Here is a 15,709-nt window from a genome sequence, read left to right on the forward strand (position 1 = left end):
AAGTTGTTGCGAAATTAACTCTGATTCATAGGGATCTCAAAGAGCACTGGTGGCCTAGTGCTGAGAAACTACACTGCAATCTCAAAGGTGTGTGGTTTGAATTCACCAACTGCAGGAGAAGGATGGATCATTTCCTCTCACACAATTTATTACCTCTGAAAACCCCACTAAATTCTCAGCTCTGTTAGTTCCAACTTGAAAGCACTCAACAACACAGTGGCCCAATAAAGCAGAATGCTGCTATTTCTATGCTATCCTCACAATCATTGGGATGTTGCAGACTATTATTGCAGAGAATGTGTATTCTGAGTACCTTCCAACCTAGGGGGTTCATCTTCCAGAAGTAAAAAAATACAATATTCTGCTGTAAGCCATAAAGTTTTCAGTGGCTACTTTTCAAAAGTAGATTACCAGGTCCTTCTTCCCAATCTGTGCTTATCTGGAAGCTCCACTAAAACCTGCCTACCATGAGTGATCTTGCTGATATTTTAAATACCAGTGCTTATCCACATGACAGCAATACTTAAGTCTCCAAAAGTTATAAGCTGACAAATGTGTAGTGGTAGGTTAGTCGCCCAATAGCTAAAAAAATAAAGCAATAGTATGGGGGATAGACACATAAATCAATGAAGCAAAACAGAGATCTCAAACAGACTCGAGCAAATATGCCCCAACCATTTTTGACAGGGGAGCTCTGGTGGCTTCCTCTGTGGTGAGTTGCACTACTGATCAAAAAGCCCTGTGTCTCCAGTGGCTCAAACTCATCAATGTCTCCATGGGAGAGAGATGGGGTAGTCTCTTCCCACTGCATCTGACAGCTTCAGAAACCCACTGGATGGGCACTATAATTCATAACCAACTTGACAATAGTTGAGTTTGAGTTTGGTATTTGACAAAGTATGAAAAAGCAATTCAATGAAAATCCTTCACAAATGGTGTTGTTACAACTGAATATCAAATAGGAAAAATATGAACCTGACTCTCATATATGTGAACTCAAAATAGATTAACTAAAATGCAAAATATAAAAATAAGAAGCATTAAGGAAAAACACAGATGAATATCACCAAGACCTAGACAAAGGACATGAATTCTTAGATATAATACTAAAAGAAGAAGCCATAAGAGGAATAAAGAATTAATAAATTGTTCTTATCAGAATGAAAACTTTCACATACAATATCCTGTTAACAAAGTAAAAGACAATTTATACACCTGGAGAAAATATTTACAAAGTACATAGTCAATAAGGAATTATATGTTTTTTACAAAAATTATATATTATAAAATTATATAATTTTTACAGAATGTAAAAAAAATTCTTTAATCATAAAAGGAGTGCATAAAACACAATGTGCATGAATGAAACACAATGTAATTGAATTATATGAAAACCAACTTAAAAAAATTTTTAATGTAATAATTCATTTAGAAGCAATGTAAAAGACATAGATCATTTACCAAAAGAGAGAGATGATAAATAAGCATATGGAAAATGTTTAATAATATTAATACCTTACATACAGTAGCTAAAATAGAAAATGATGATATTAAATGCTAGTATAGTATAGTTCTAGCAAATCTGTGATTCACAGCAGACAAATGAAAAATGGCAGAGCCACTCTAATAAACACTACACTGACATATCACTGATCACTGGCAGAATTTTAGGCTGGGTTTAGAGGAGGCCACTGCACCAGAGACATCATTGCTGATGTCAGATGGAACTTCGAAGAAAGCAGAGCATACCAGAAGAATGTCTATTTGTGTTGTATTGAGTATGCAAAGGCATTTGACTTCATGGATCACAACAAATTATGGTTAACATTGAAAAAAAAGGGAATCCCAGAATATTCAATCATTCAAACCTATACCAAACAGATCAGGGGGAACTGCATGGTTTTAAATAAAGAAAGGTGTGAATCAATGCTCTTTTATCTTTATATATTCATTCTGTATGCTGAGCAAATCATCTGAAAAGCTAGACTCTAAGAAAAACATATGACATTAGGATAGGAGGAAGATCATAAAAAAACATGCATTATGAAGGTTACACATCTTTGCTTACTGAAATTGTCAACTACAGCCTTCAATATGGATTGCATCTCAACATCATCAAGACAAAAATCCTCACCACTAGGACAACAGACAACATCATGACAGATGGAGATAAGACTGAAATTGTCCACGACTTTATCTTACTTGGCTCAACAATTAACACCCTTGACACCAACAGTCAAGAAATCAAAAGACACTGCATTAAGAAAGTTTAATGTCAGTGAATTCTCCAAAGTACTGAGGAACAATGATGTCATTTTGAAGACTAAGGTGTGCCTGATTCAGGCCACTGTCTTTTCAATCACTTCCTACACATCAGAGAGCTAGATAATAAATAAGGATGTCAAAAGAAAAATCAATGCCTTTTGGTTGTGGTATTGCTATATATTCAACATTCCATTCCATGGACTATAAAAAGAACAAACAGATATGACTCGAAGAAAGTGCAGCAGGAGTGCTAATTAGTCTCTCATATTTGGAATGCAACTTTGGGCATGTTGCTAGAAGGTGATACTCCTTGGAAAGGCACATCATGCTAGGAAAGGTGAATGTTCAGCAAAAGAGAAGATCCTTAATAAGAAAGATTGACACAGGGACTGCAACAATAGGATTAAGTATATCAAAGATTCTGAGAAAGACACAGGATAGAACAAGATTCAGAACCGCTATTCATAGGATTGCTGTGAGTCACACTTGACTAGATGGCATATAACATCAACAACAGTTTCTTATAAAATTTAAAATGCATTTATCATAGCTGAGATACCTTGGTGATTTAACCTAAAGGTATAAAAAATTATGTGCACACAAAACTTTACCTGAATATTCTTAGCAACTTTATTTGTAATAGTTAAACACTGTAAACAATCCAAATATTGTTTAGCAGGTGAATGGTTAAATAAATTAAAGATTATAGTCATCATTAGATACTATTCTATTAGCTTCACCTAATACATTCTTAGCTGTTCTTTCTTAAGTACTGCTGAGTCAAGTATGATTCACAGTGACCCTATAAACAAAAGATCTGAACCCTGTTCTATCCTGTGCCATCCTCAAACTTCCTGACACACAAGAGCCCATTTCGGCAGTCACTGGATCAATCCACCTGGGTAAGGGTCTTACGCTCCTTTGCCAACTGTCCACCCTTCCTAGTATCATTTCCTTCTCCAAGGAGCTGACACTCCTAGCAACATGCCCAAAGTATGTGAGGCGAAGCTGCAGCATTCTTGCCACCAAAAGAAACTCTGGCAGCACCCTCTCCAAGATATACTTGTTTGTTCTTTTGTCCATCCATGGGATGTTCAGTGTGCTTCTCCTACACCACAGCTCAAAGGCATCAAGTCTTCACTATTTAACTCTCAGATGCATAGCAAATGATAGAAATGACTGTCACCTCAGACGTATCCATAACATGAAACATTGCCTAGTCCAGCAACATCCTCACAACAGTAGGTATGTCTGAGGCATTTCTGAAGCCAGTGTGACTCTCTTTAAAAAGGTCTTCTCTTTTTTAACTTGCTTTAAAAAAAAAAATATACTAGTTTATTTACAAAATTGGAATACACTGTTTTTCAGACCAGATTCTTCCAATTTCTCTCAGCGCCCCCATCAAATTGTCAAGCCCATGGTTAACTGTCCACAAACACACATCCTCATCACTCTTCTTCTACCCTTCCCGCCCCCGGATCCTCATATTCATTCCACATTAACCGTCTTATACAATATTTGTCCTTGTGGGACTGAGTTCAATAAGCATAATGCTCTCCAGTCCCTCTCTACTTAGGTAATAATGAACAAAATCATTGCTCCTGTGTGCTGTGTAGTATTCCATTGTATGACTGTACCATAGTTTATCAATCCATTTTAATTGCGGTTGGCCATCTGGGCTATTTCCATGTTCTTGTGATAGTGAATAACACTGCTACAAACACTGATGTACAAGTCTCCGTCTGTGTCTCAGTTCTAATTTTCTCGGGGTAGATTCTAAGCATATTCCTCTTTTATTATTGGGCTGGCCTTCTATTTAACTAGGAGCTCTGGTGGTGTAATCCATAGGGTGTTGCACTGTTAACTTACTAACTCAATGGGCACCTTTCTGGTAGTATAAATCAACCAGCAGCGATGCAGGGAAAAGATAGACATGTTCCTCCCATGGAAACTCTCTGGAGGATCTTCTATGTGTTTGCTCACACTCAAAAGCAATGAAAAACTACTAAGCATGATGCATGTATCAAACTAACATACCTATATAATTGTGGTGTTAGTTTAAAGGTTGGCTTTTCTAGCCATTACATAAGCCCCTGCTGCTTTCCAGCCACCTTAACAGCAGACACATGGTCTTCAAATCATCTACAGCTGTGGAACTGAGCAAGCGTGCCTTCCACACTGCCAAGGGATACCCTGACAACAATGGTGGTGCAAAGACTGTAAAGAGAGACGTGGCATTGTTGTAGACAGACTGTGGCAAATTTTAACCAGAGGCTTCTTCCATTTGAGCTGGCCATATTTAAAGGTTTTGCTTGCTAGATTTATAACTGCTCTGAGGCAAACTTTACTGAATGGTGAAGATTTGTGCTACTAAAAGTGAACCAGGACTTTTACTAATTGCGGAATTGTGTTATGCCGTTAATGTGGCTTGGGAATGTTGGACTAATCTTGGGACTTTATTGAATGATATTCTTTGCCTCCTCAACTCTCCAAATTATTTCCCTAATAAACCTCACTCTTGGTACCACAATTTTTAGTAAAGTCAGTGAGTCAATAACAAAAATTGAGCCCAAAGATTGATGGAAATAGCTGCAGGAGTATGGAGGGGTAGCGTGTCTGACCTAAGCAGCTATCTGTTTGCTGCTACAGATATTACTTATGTGGACAATCCCCTTTTATGAAGGGGGTAGAAGTCAGACTCAATTGCTCTCAAGTGCATCAGCTACTTTCATTCACAACAATGAAAAACAAAATATCATTTAAAACAGACAGGTTAATACATGTAGAAACCTAGATGAATCTCAAAGACATCATGCTCACTGGAAAAAAAAAATCAATCATAAAAAGTTTGCCTCAATTAGGAGCTTGCATACCTTCACTGCCAGTCAGATGTCATAAATCTTTTATTGGCTGCACCACAGCAAGCCTAATAAACAAATCAATTTTGTTGCTGTTGTTAAGTTCCGTTGAGTCACTTGCAACTCATAGAGACCCTACGTACAACAGCACTAAACTCTGCACTGTCCTGTGCCAATCGCACTATCTCTGATACACCCATCCCGATTTCCCCAGTCATTGAACCAATCCCCCTCATAGAAGGTTTTCCCCTCCTACGTTGTCCCTCCACTCTCCCAAGCACAATGTCCCTCTCCAAGGACCTCCTTACAACATGTCCAAAGTATGTCAGACGAAGCCTGAGAATCCTTGCCTCCAAGGAGCAGGCTGCTTTAACCTTCTCCTGGATGAACCTGTTTGTTTCCCTAGCGGTCCATGGTATTCTCAATACTCTTCTCCAGCACCACAGCTCAAAGGCATCAATTCTCCTTCTATCCTCCTTGGTCATTGTCCAACTCTCTGATGCATAACAAGTGATTGCGAAGACCATGGCCTGTATCAGACGCACCTTAGTCTCCAGAGAGACACTACTGCTCTTCAGTACTTTGGAGAGGTCTCTAACAGCAGACTTTCCCATCGTAGTGTGTTTTTTTAATTTCCTGGCTTCTGGTGCCAAGAGTGTTGACCGTGGAGCCAAGCAAACTAAAGCTGTGAACAATCTCAATCTCTTCACCATCCATCCTGATGCTGCCAATTGGTCCAGTGGTGAGAATCTTTGTCTTATTTATATTGGGCCTCAATCCATATTGAAGGCTGCAGTCCTTGACCCTCTGCAGCAAGCACTTCAGGTCATCCTCAGTTTCAGCAAGCAGGGTTGTGTCATCTGCATAACGCAGACTGTTGATAGACCTTCCACCAATCCTGAAGCCACATTTCTCCTTATAGAGCCCAGCCTCCCGGATAATCTGTTCTGCATACTGGTTGAAGAGGTATGGAGACAGGATACATCCGTGGCGTGTGCCCTTCCCAATTTTGATCAATGCGGGGGGGGGGGGGAAATCATAAAACTACAAAGGTGTGACTACTAAGCAACAAAAGAGCTCTAGAGTCCTAGTGGTTAAGCTGTGCTGCAATTCCTGGAATTGGTTTGGACACAGTTAAATCTACTAGCTGTTCTGCGGGAGAAAAATGGGCAAACTCCTCCCATGCAATTTACTGCCTCTGAAAATCCACTGGTGCATCAGCTATGGGTCAATTCCAGTGCAATGGTATTCAACAACAAACTATAAGGATAGAGCTGGGGGATGGGGTTCATGGCTATAAAGGAACACACAAAAAATCCCTAGTATACTGTACTCTGTGGTGATTGTTAGGGAATTATGAGATCAATGAATATAATAACATACACATAAATGTTTTAAGTGCACATAGAAACTAAATGAGGAATACAGTTAACAGTATTGCATCAATTTTAATTTTCTGTTTTTCAGACTGTATTACAATCATGTAGCACATCACCGTTAGGAAAATCTAAGTGAGGGGGAACCTAGGTAAAGGCTGCAGAGAATTCTAGGTACTATTTTTGCAACTTTATATGAGTCTGTACATATTGAAAACAAACATTTTAAAGCAGTTAAATGTTTATAGAAAAAAATAATAGTTTTATGTGAGATATTTAACAAATGTAAAAATGAAACATGGCAACAAAGCAGAAGGAAAAGGAAATTTAAGTACATTTTTGGGAGTTTCTTAAAGTATATGTGAAACAGTTAATATAATTTGAAGGTAGATGTGATTCATTAAAGATGGAGATTGTAAATCCTAAGGAAACAATAGAAAAAAAAAGTCAGAATCTATAAAATACAGAGTGAGATCTAATGTAACTATTAGCTTTTTAATAATAATGTATCAATATTGATTCATCAGTTGTAACAAATGTATCATGCTGGCTCAGTGACAAGGAATTGCACTGCCAATACAAAAGCACACACAGTTCAAATCACCAGCTGCTCCATGGGAGAAATTTGGACAATCCTGACTGAACAACTTCTTGCCTCTGAAAACATGATGAAGGATCAGCTATGAGTTGTTCCCAATGCAACTCAATCATACATATACAATATAATGTGCGGTTATTAAGTAGAAAAATTGTGGGGGCAAATGGGGAAGGAAAAAAGAGAACTCTGTACTGTCTGCTCAATTCTTTTGTAAACCAGGAACTTCTCTAAAAATTGACACTAATTTTAAAAGGGAACTCTGATGGCCTGGTCAATAGGGAGCTGTGCTGCTAAGCAACAGTCACCTCTCTCTGACAATTCAAACTCACCAATGACTCTGCAGGAAGAAGATGGACAATCTTCTCCCATGCAGATTACAGCCTCATAAACCTGTTGGGGGATCAGCTATGAGTTGTGTAATTCAACAGCAATGAAATTATAATGTTTAAAAATTAACCCAAAGAAAGCAATGACACAGTAAAAACAGAATGAACAATGGGTACAGGAGCTAAAAAATAAAATCAGTTATGTTCAAACTATACTTAACAAACTGTTGGTGCTGTTAGGTGCCATCGAGTGGAGCACAACTCATAGCGATGCTATGAACAAAAGATCTGAACCCTGTTCTATCCTGTGCCATCCTTACACTTCCTTATACAAAAGAGTCCATTGCAGCAAACACTTTATCAATCCACCTGGTTGAGGATTTTCCTCTCCTTTGTTGTCTCTCCATCCTTCCCAGCATCACATCCTTCTCCAAGGAACAGCAGCCCCTCCTAACAACATGCCCAAAGTTTGTGAGAAGCCTCATCATTCCTGTTTCCACAGAGAACTCTGGCTGCACCCTCTCCAAGACATATCTGTTCGTTCTCTTGGTTTATCAATGGGATGTTCAGTGCTCTTCTCCAATAACATAGCTCAAAGGCATCAATTAATTTTCTGTCATCCTTATTCACTGTCCAGCTCTCAGATGCATAGCTAGTAACTGGAAAGACTATAGCCTGAATGAAATGTACCTTAGTGTTCAAACTGATATCACTACTATTCAATAATTTGGAAAGGTCCCTAAATGGAGATTTTCTTAGTGCACTGTGTACACTCAGTGCACTTCTTATTTCCTCACTGCTAGAACCCAGGGTATTAACTGTGGATCCAAGCAAGATGAAGCTGCTGACAGTCTCTCTCTCATTTGCATCCATCATGATGCTCCCTATCACTCCAGTGATATGAATCTTTGTTTTCCTGACACTAAAATGCAATCCATACCAAAGGCTGCATTTCTTGATCTTCTGCAACAAGTCTGCTTCAAGCCCTCCTCACTTTCAGCATGCAAGGTTGTGTCATCTGTAGAACGCAAGTTATTGATGAGCCTCCCTCCAATGCTAATGTCACACTACTCCTCTTAAGAGTCCAGCTTCTAAGAAAATTTGCTCAGCATACAGACTGAATAGGTATGGATAGAGAATACAACCCTGACACATTCCCTTCTCAATTTTAGACCATGCAGTGTTCCCCTGCTCTCTTCACACAAGAGCCTCGTGCTCAAGTATGGGTTCTGCATGAGCACAATCAAGTGCTTTTTCCCATTTTTCTCCATGTAAGCCAAAACTTGTCCTGATCCACACAGTCAAAATGTCTTTGCACAGTCAATAAAGCCTAAATAGACATTGCTCTGGTATTCCTTCTTTCAGCCAGAATCCATCTGACATCAGCAATGACATCTCTGGAGCATGGCCTCTTCTAAATCCACCTTGAACTTCCAGCAGCTCCTTAGTTCCAGTTATTTTTGAAATATCTTCAGCAGTATTTTGCTTGAATGTGACATCAATGATTGTTTGATAATTTCCACACTCAGTTGGATCACCTTTTTTTGGAATGGGAACAAATATGGACCTCTCCCAATCTGTGGCCAGACAGCTGTCCTCTAAATTTCCTGGCACAGACTGGTGAGTGCATCCAAGGCTGCATCTGTTAAATGAAACAAATCAATGGTATCCCATCGATTGCTGGGGCCTTATTTTTTTGCCAATGATTCCACAGCAGCTTCTACTTCCTCCTTCATTACCACTGGCTTCTGTTCTTATTGTACTTCCTGAAATTTTTCAGTGTCAATGAATTATTTCTGGTTCAGTGACTACGTATTCCCTTCATCTTTTTTTGATGCATTCTGGGTCATTCAATATATTGCCCATAGCATCTCTCAATATTGTTACACGAGGCTTTAATTTGTTTTTTAGTTCTTCCAGATTGAGAAATGCAGAGCAAGTTCTTCCCTTTTTATTCTCCAATTCCATCTCTCTGCACATTCCATTTACTTTGTCCTCCTGAGCTGCCCTGTGAAATTGTCTGCTCAGCTCTTTCACATCGACATGATTTCCTTTACTTTGGGCTTCTTGATGCTCCAGTGTAATCTTTAGAGTCTCTTCTGATATCCACTTTGATTTTTTTTTTATTTCCTTCTCTGTCTTTGTAATGAACTTTCTTCATGGATGATATCCTTGATATCACTCCACAACTCATCTGGTCTTTGATCATTGGTGTTCAATGCCTCACGTGTATTATTAAGATAATTATGAAATTCAGATGGAATAGATAAAATATAATCTCTTGGTCTCTGTGGACTTATTTTTATTTTCTTCAGCCTCAACTTGAACTTGCATATTAAACTGATGATCTGACCCACAGTTTGTCGCTGGCCTAGTTTGGAGAGAATGTTCTAAGTGGTGCAGCACTTCTCTGTCAGTTTGCTATACTGAGATAACTTGAAGTTGCTGTGATACTTAAATCTGTGCCACTGATATGTCAAATGCCATAAGGGTTTCCCATCATGGACAGGTTTCAGTGGTTCACCTGAGTAAGCCATAGTAGAAAGCAGTATGGGTTTTTTACTTCCTAAATTACAGGCCTTTGAAAACCCTATGAACACTATGAATGTTTAACAAAGTAGCTAACTACTAAAACATAAATTGTTTCAACTCTTCAAATAAATGTAATTGTCAATTTTATCAAACAAATAAAAAATCCCTTCAGTTACATGATAGCTACAATACAAAGAAAAAAGACTGAAAAACAAGTAAATATTCAAAATTAGATTTGGAGTAGCTGTGCTAAAATTAAAAATATACTTCAAGACAGAAAATAATAGTATCATAAATCAAGAGAAAAATCTCAAAATAGCAGATGCAAGTCATAAAGGGAATATAACAAGTTTAGACATGTATATGCCAAATAAAATTAATCAATTGAAAGCAAAAGCTTGTTGAAATGGAAGGAGAAACAAACTCACAATTAGAACTTGTGATTTTAACACTTTCACTGATATTAAGCATAGAGGAAACAGGTACAAGTATAACTATTCAATCTGTATGCTGAGCAAACTAATCAAGAATCTGCACTTATGAAGAAGAATGTGGCATCAGTATTGGAGAAAGGCTCGTCAACAAACTGCTTTATGCAGATCACGGAATCTTGCTTGCTGAAAATAAGAAGGACTTGAGGCACCTTTTGCAGAAATCAAAGACTAGGACCTTGAATATAGATTACATCTCAACATCAAGAAAACAAAAATCTTGCAATAATGAATGAATATTTTTTTCTTTAAAAAAGGTGAACTGGGGTGTAGAGAAGAAAATGTGAAACAATCAATGAATGAAAATCTCACTTTATTGTAAACTTTCATTAAAACCACAGTTAAAGAAAACAAAAATCCTGACCATTGGACCACTTGGCAACATCATGATAGATGGAGAAAAGGTTGAAACTGTCAACTATTTCATCTTACTCAGATTCACAGTCAAAATCTTTGGTACCAGCACTCAGGAAATCAAAAGACACACTGCACTGAAAAGTCTGCTGTCAGGGACTTCTCCAAAGTCCTAAAGGGCAATGATGATGATGTAAATTTAAAGACTAAGAGGCACTTTACTCAGGGCATGGTCTTTCCAATCACCTGCTATGCATGTGAGAGCTGGATAATGAATAAGGTAACAGAAATAGACTCAATGCCTTGAGTTGTGGTGTTAAGAATACCAAGCATTGTCAAAAGAACAAACACAAGTTACCACTTGTTTAATAAATTTAACACTTGTTAAAATCACAAGATAAAATTGTGAAATGTTTCTCCTTCTTGGAGAAAATGCAGTCAGAGTGCTTCTTAGAGGCAAGGATGGTTAAGTTTCACCCGACATACTTTAGGTGTGTTGTTAAGGAAAGGTTGCCGTTGGAAAGGGCTATCCATGCTTGTAAAGGTAAAGGGCCATTAAAAGAGAAGACCAATAACAAGAAGGACTGAGACAGGGACCGTGGCAATGGTGTCATTTAAGTATGTCAAGAGAGTATGAGGATGGCACAGGATAGGGAGGGTTCAGATCTGTTGTTCATAAGATCACTACAGGTACTCTCGATGGCACCTAACAACAAAATATGAATATATATACAAAAATTTTCAACAAAAAAATTAGCAAACATAATCCAGAATTCTATGAAGACTATAATAGTCAATCATGTCTGAACAAAATGGACTTTGGGACACAAATCTGGCTTAACATTTCCAAATCATTCAGTGGAACTCAGCCTGGTCTCCATAATTCAGATTCCTGACTGAAGATTAGGTGGGAATCTGCTCTCATGTTTTTCATGTCCTCCTCAGACTTCATAGCTATGTGAAGTAAGTTTTTTAATAAAGAACAGCAGAAGCTTAACAGTTGGCAAGCCAAAAAATAAAGGCACTATAACAATACATTGATCAAAGGAAATCACCTGACTCAGATCTTTATCAATGAGGCAGGGAAATACAGGGCTCCAGAAGAGGGAAGTAATAGTTCCTGAAAAAGAATCCAAGTTGTCACAGTCATCATAATAATTCAATTATAAACGTTACATGATAAAGCTCATGAATGACTTTTTAGGGTACGGTGGTAGCCTAGACCAAAGAGAGCTGTACTGTTAACCCAAAGGCCACATTATTCTGACAGTCTGAATTCATCTATGGCTCCACAGGAGAGAGATGAGCAATTCCCACCTGTACAATTTACAACCTCAGTTACCCAAGGGAGGGTCAGCTAAAAGTTGGCTCTGAATCAAGAGTAATGACAGAGGGAATGACTTTTTCTTAAAGAAACCACTGCAAAGTGCAGGTATTATTTCAGGATGGGTAGGAAAGATACCAAAAACATATCCAACTGTATTTTTTTTTTAAAAAGTGGTTATAATCAAGAGGAAAAATTAGAAAAAGGGGAAATAGTTACAGAATAGTCAAGAATACACATATACAAAATGAGTTTAACAGATCAGTAAGCACAAGAAAACAAAATAAAACATATGGTAAGGTAAACTTTTTTTTTTTAAAGGAAGGATTGTTCCTTATAAAGTTATCTCTATCACCAAAAAGAATGACATATGTGCTGGGCACATAATATGTCTTTTTTCTTTTTTAATAAACAATCACCACCCTCCTCCATCATCTTCAGTTTCATCCTTAGACAGTGAGCTAGTTTAAATTACTTTCCCTGAGAATGTCTTGCTTTAGCTATACTCATCTTGAATTTTATCTGCCATTTTTCTGAACAATGATATAATGTATGAAATTTTCCAGCCATTTATTCTATTACCTGCAATACCTTCCTATTTATGAAAAGTAAGTCACTTTAAGACTGTATATTTTGTCATGTTAACTTGAAACTCTGGTGACTATGCAGTCAGGGATTAACAATCAGTTCACCTGAATAATAACATTTTATGCATCTTAGCTCAGTTTTAATGAAACCTAGAATCTACTTCCTAAATAACATGCCTCCAGAAACTCTATGAACTTTGATAAATGTAGATAGTTGAAGAGGGGCTTCAGGTCTTTTGTTCATGGGGTCGCTATGAGTCATGCTCAACTCGAAGGCCATCAACAACAACAGAACAGAATTGCAAGGCACCTAACTTTTTGTTCTAGAGTTAAGATTAATACAGTTTGCTAATGTGTGCTAAAGGGAACTCTGGTAGCATAGTTGGTAGGAAGTTTTACTACTAAACCAATAACACTGTCTCTGTAGTGGTTTGTAGCCACCAATGACTACTCAAGTGAAAGACAGGCAATCTGTGCTATTTATAGTCTCTGAAAATCTGCTGGAAGTTCAGCTATGAGAATGTTCTGACTTAACAGCAAAGAGTTTGGTCTAAAATACAATTTATTATGTACTTTCCATTTGTTTTTCAATATTTCTAACTAGTTTTATTAATCTTTACAATCATATGGGTTGTTGTTGTTGTTGTGTACCGTTGAGTCAGGAGTAATCTGTAGCTGACCCTCCAGCAGGATTTCAGAGGCAGTTAATCACACAGGAGATTGATCAATCTTCTCCGGTGGAACAGCTAGTGGATTCGAACTGTGTGCCTTCAGGATTGCAGTGCAGCTTCTTACCACTAGACTACCAGAACACTCCAATCATATGGGTAGTAAGCATTAAAATTCCTTTAGTGAAGAAAATTCAGGTGAAGAAAAATACAAAGAGAAGTTAAACCTAACGTAATCAATGAGTGAAAACAAAATGCACTTTCAATGCAGATCTTTCTACTTGCAACTAAAGTCAATCCAGTTTGTGAAGACCTCACATATGTTATATGTGAGTAGAATTGTGCTCCGTAGGGTTGCCAATGGCCATAATCTTGTAGATTATTAGACCATTATTCCATGACACTGTTGGGTGCATTTCAAAATGACAATAATTTGGTTAGAAGTATAGACCATCTGTACTTCCCAAAGAAATCCTGCCATCTAACGAACTGATCAAGAGTTTTTTACCTTCATTGTTGTACTGCCTCCAAAATCCAGAAAAATAAACCTGAAATGTTATGCACTACTTGTGTGAATATAATTTGAGAAACCAATTTTTCCAAATCAAGTACCGAAGAAACAAAGTCTACACCCATGCAAATCTTTGTAGACAGAAACGCAAACATATTACTCATTCTCTCTCTGAAATCACCAGCTTTTTTCAGAGTTAACTGATTATTCCTGAAGGCAAACAAGTACACAGGAAAATGTTTTAAAGGAATGTCTACTTCTGTTTCCAATTCCTCGCCTTCCATTCTGACTGAAATCTTCTCCTCAGGCTTTCATTTCAACCAATTCACTGGCACAACTCTGTAAATGTCATCATGACCTCCGTATTGTCAAATCTAAAAGTAAATTTTCAATCTTAGTCTTAGACCTAACATTATTTTAATCCAGTACAACATTCAACAGGTCTATATTGTTAGCTTTATCACTAAATATATCACTTTCAGTAAAAAAGCATTTAAAAATTCTTACATGTATAAAATTATTTTGTGATTTATTTACTGTGTAAATACTACATATTTGACACTGAGGTAGTGTCTGTGAGAGCTACAAATAATTACAAATAGCTTAGGCACTGATAATCTTACTTTAAAACTGAAATAAAATTAAATGAATTGTCATCTAAATATTCCTATACCTTTATTTGGCACAATGAAAACACCTGATAAAGCAAATTAAGTATGTACCTTTCAGTGCTGTAGACTTTTCATTTTCATCTGGACCTCCCTGCTGGATATGTGCCATGCTTATCCAAATTGGCAACAAAATTACAGAGCTCAAGAAATTAGACATCAATCTTCAGAAGACCGTCTAGAATGAATGAAAGCAATAAATTAAGCTCTACTCAAATCCTACCTACTCATGAGAACTTCCTAGATCCTCCCGCTCTGATTAATTTCTCTCTCCTGACTTCCCACTGCTCTTTGTTAATGCCTATACGATAGTAGTGATCATAGCCTGCCTTGCATTTGAATTATTTATATACTTCTCTGGGTCACCCAACAGATTACAAGCCCCAGAAAGAGTGGAATCAAGTTTTTGTCATCTTTGTATCTTTTGTGTCACCTCATAAAATACCTTATACTTGTAGATGTCTAATGTTTGCTGAAATAATGAAATTGAGCCAGTCAAAAGTCTCTTTAGCTTTTATTCTCTGTAACATACACAAACATACATCTTCAGATAATTTTGGGAAGTTAATTTTTTAAAGATAAATGTTAAGCAGATTCTATATAAGAGATGCTCTACTCTTAGAATATGCAGACAATTAGAAGGAAAAAAATACAGAAAAGCAGAAAGTACCTATTATGTTGAAAATATAACTTTACAGTGGGACGGGAGAAAAATCCTTCCAAAAACTGAAATACATCAATTTCAATGTCTAAAAGCCATATTCTTTAAACTGAATTCCAGCAAATAATGATGCTATAAATTTCTATGCTATAGTGATAATAATAATTCTCAAAATCTAATTCTGCTCCATTTGGCCAAAGTAAAGGCAATGCAATTAAAAGTATATGTACTTTCCCAGGGTATCCACAAACAGTAAACTTCAATTCCTGAAGTTTTTATTATTAAAAAAAAAACAACCACCAAACATAAACAATGGATAAAAGTATTTTAGTCAATTAACCCATAACTATTGGTGAACGTATACAAGTATCACATTCTTAACAACAGAAAAAATATTTGATTAAATGACTTAATTTACTTGATAGCCAAAGTAATGACCGTTTGCACTCTTCCTGGATGATACCTTTGACCTCCTCCCACAACTCATCTG

The 15,709-nt window shown here is 37.2% G+C and overlaps 1 protein-coding gene across 3 annotated transcripts in view; it reads right to left on the minus strand.

The window, feature by feature from the left end:
* The window catches only part of FAM172A (family with sequence similarity 172, member A), a 651,833-nt gene that overhangs the window by 555,321 nt on the left and 80,803 nt on the right, over positions 1 to 15,709 (minus strand). The window contains exon 2 of one of the 3 annotated variants that reach the window (XM_006885362.1): positions 14,613 to 14,736. The exons of the other annotated variants lie outside the window; for them this stretch is intronic. Within the exon in view, the coding sequence (XP_006885424.1) occupies positions 14,613 to 14,718 (106 nt within the window). The 5' untranslated portion in view covers positions 14,719 to 14,736. The remainder of the gene's footprint in view (positions 1 to 14,612; positions 14,737 to 15,709) is intronic. 3 annotated transcript variants of the gene reach the window in all.

Source organism: Elephantulus edwardii, unplaced genomic scaffold, assembly GCF_000299155.1.
Source record: "Elephantulus edwardii isolate Elephantulus edwardi_28Jun2011 unplaced genomic scaffold, EleEdw1.0 scaffold00043, whole genome shotgun sequence".
Taxonomy (NCBI): Eukaryota; Metazoa; Chordata; class Mammalia; order Macroscelidea; family Macroscelididae; genus Elephantulus; species Elephantulus edwardii.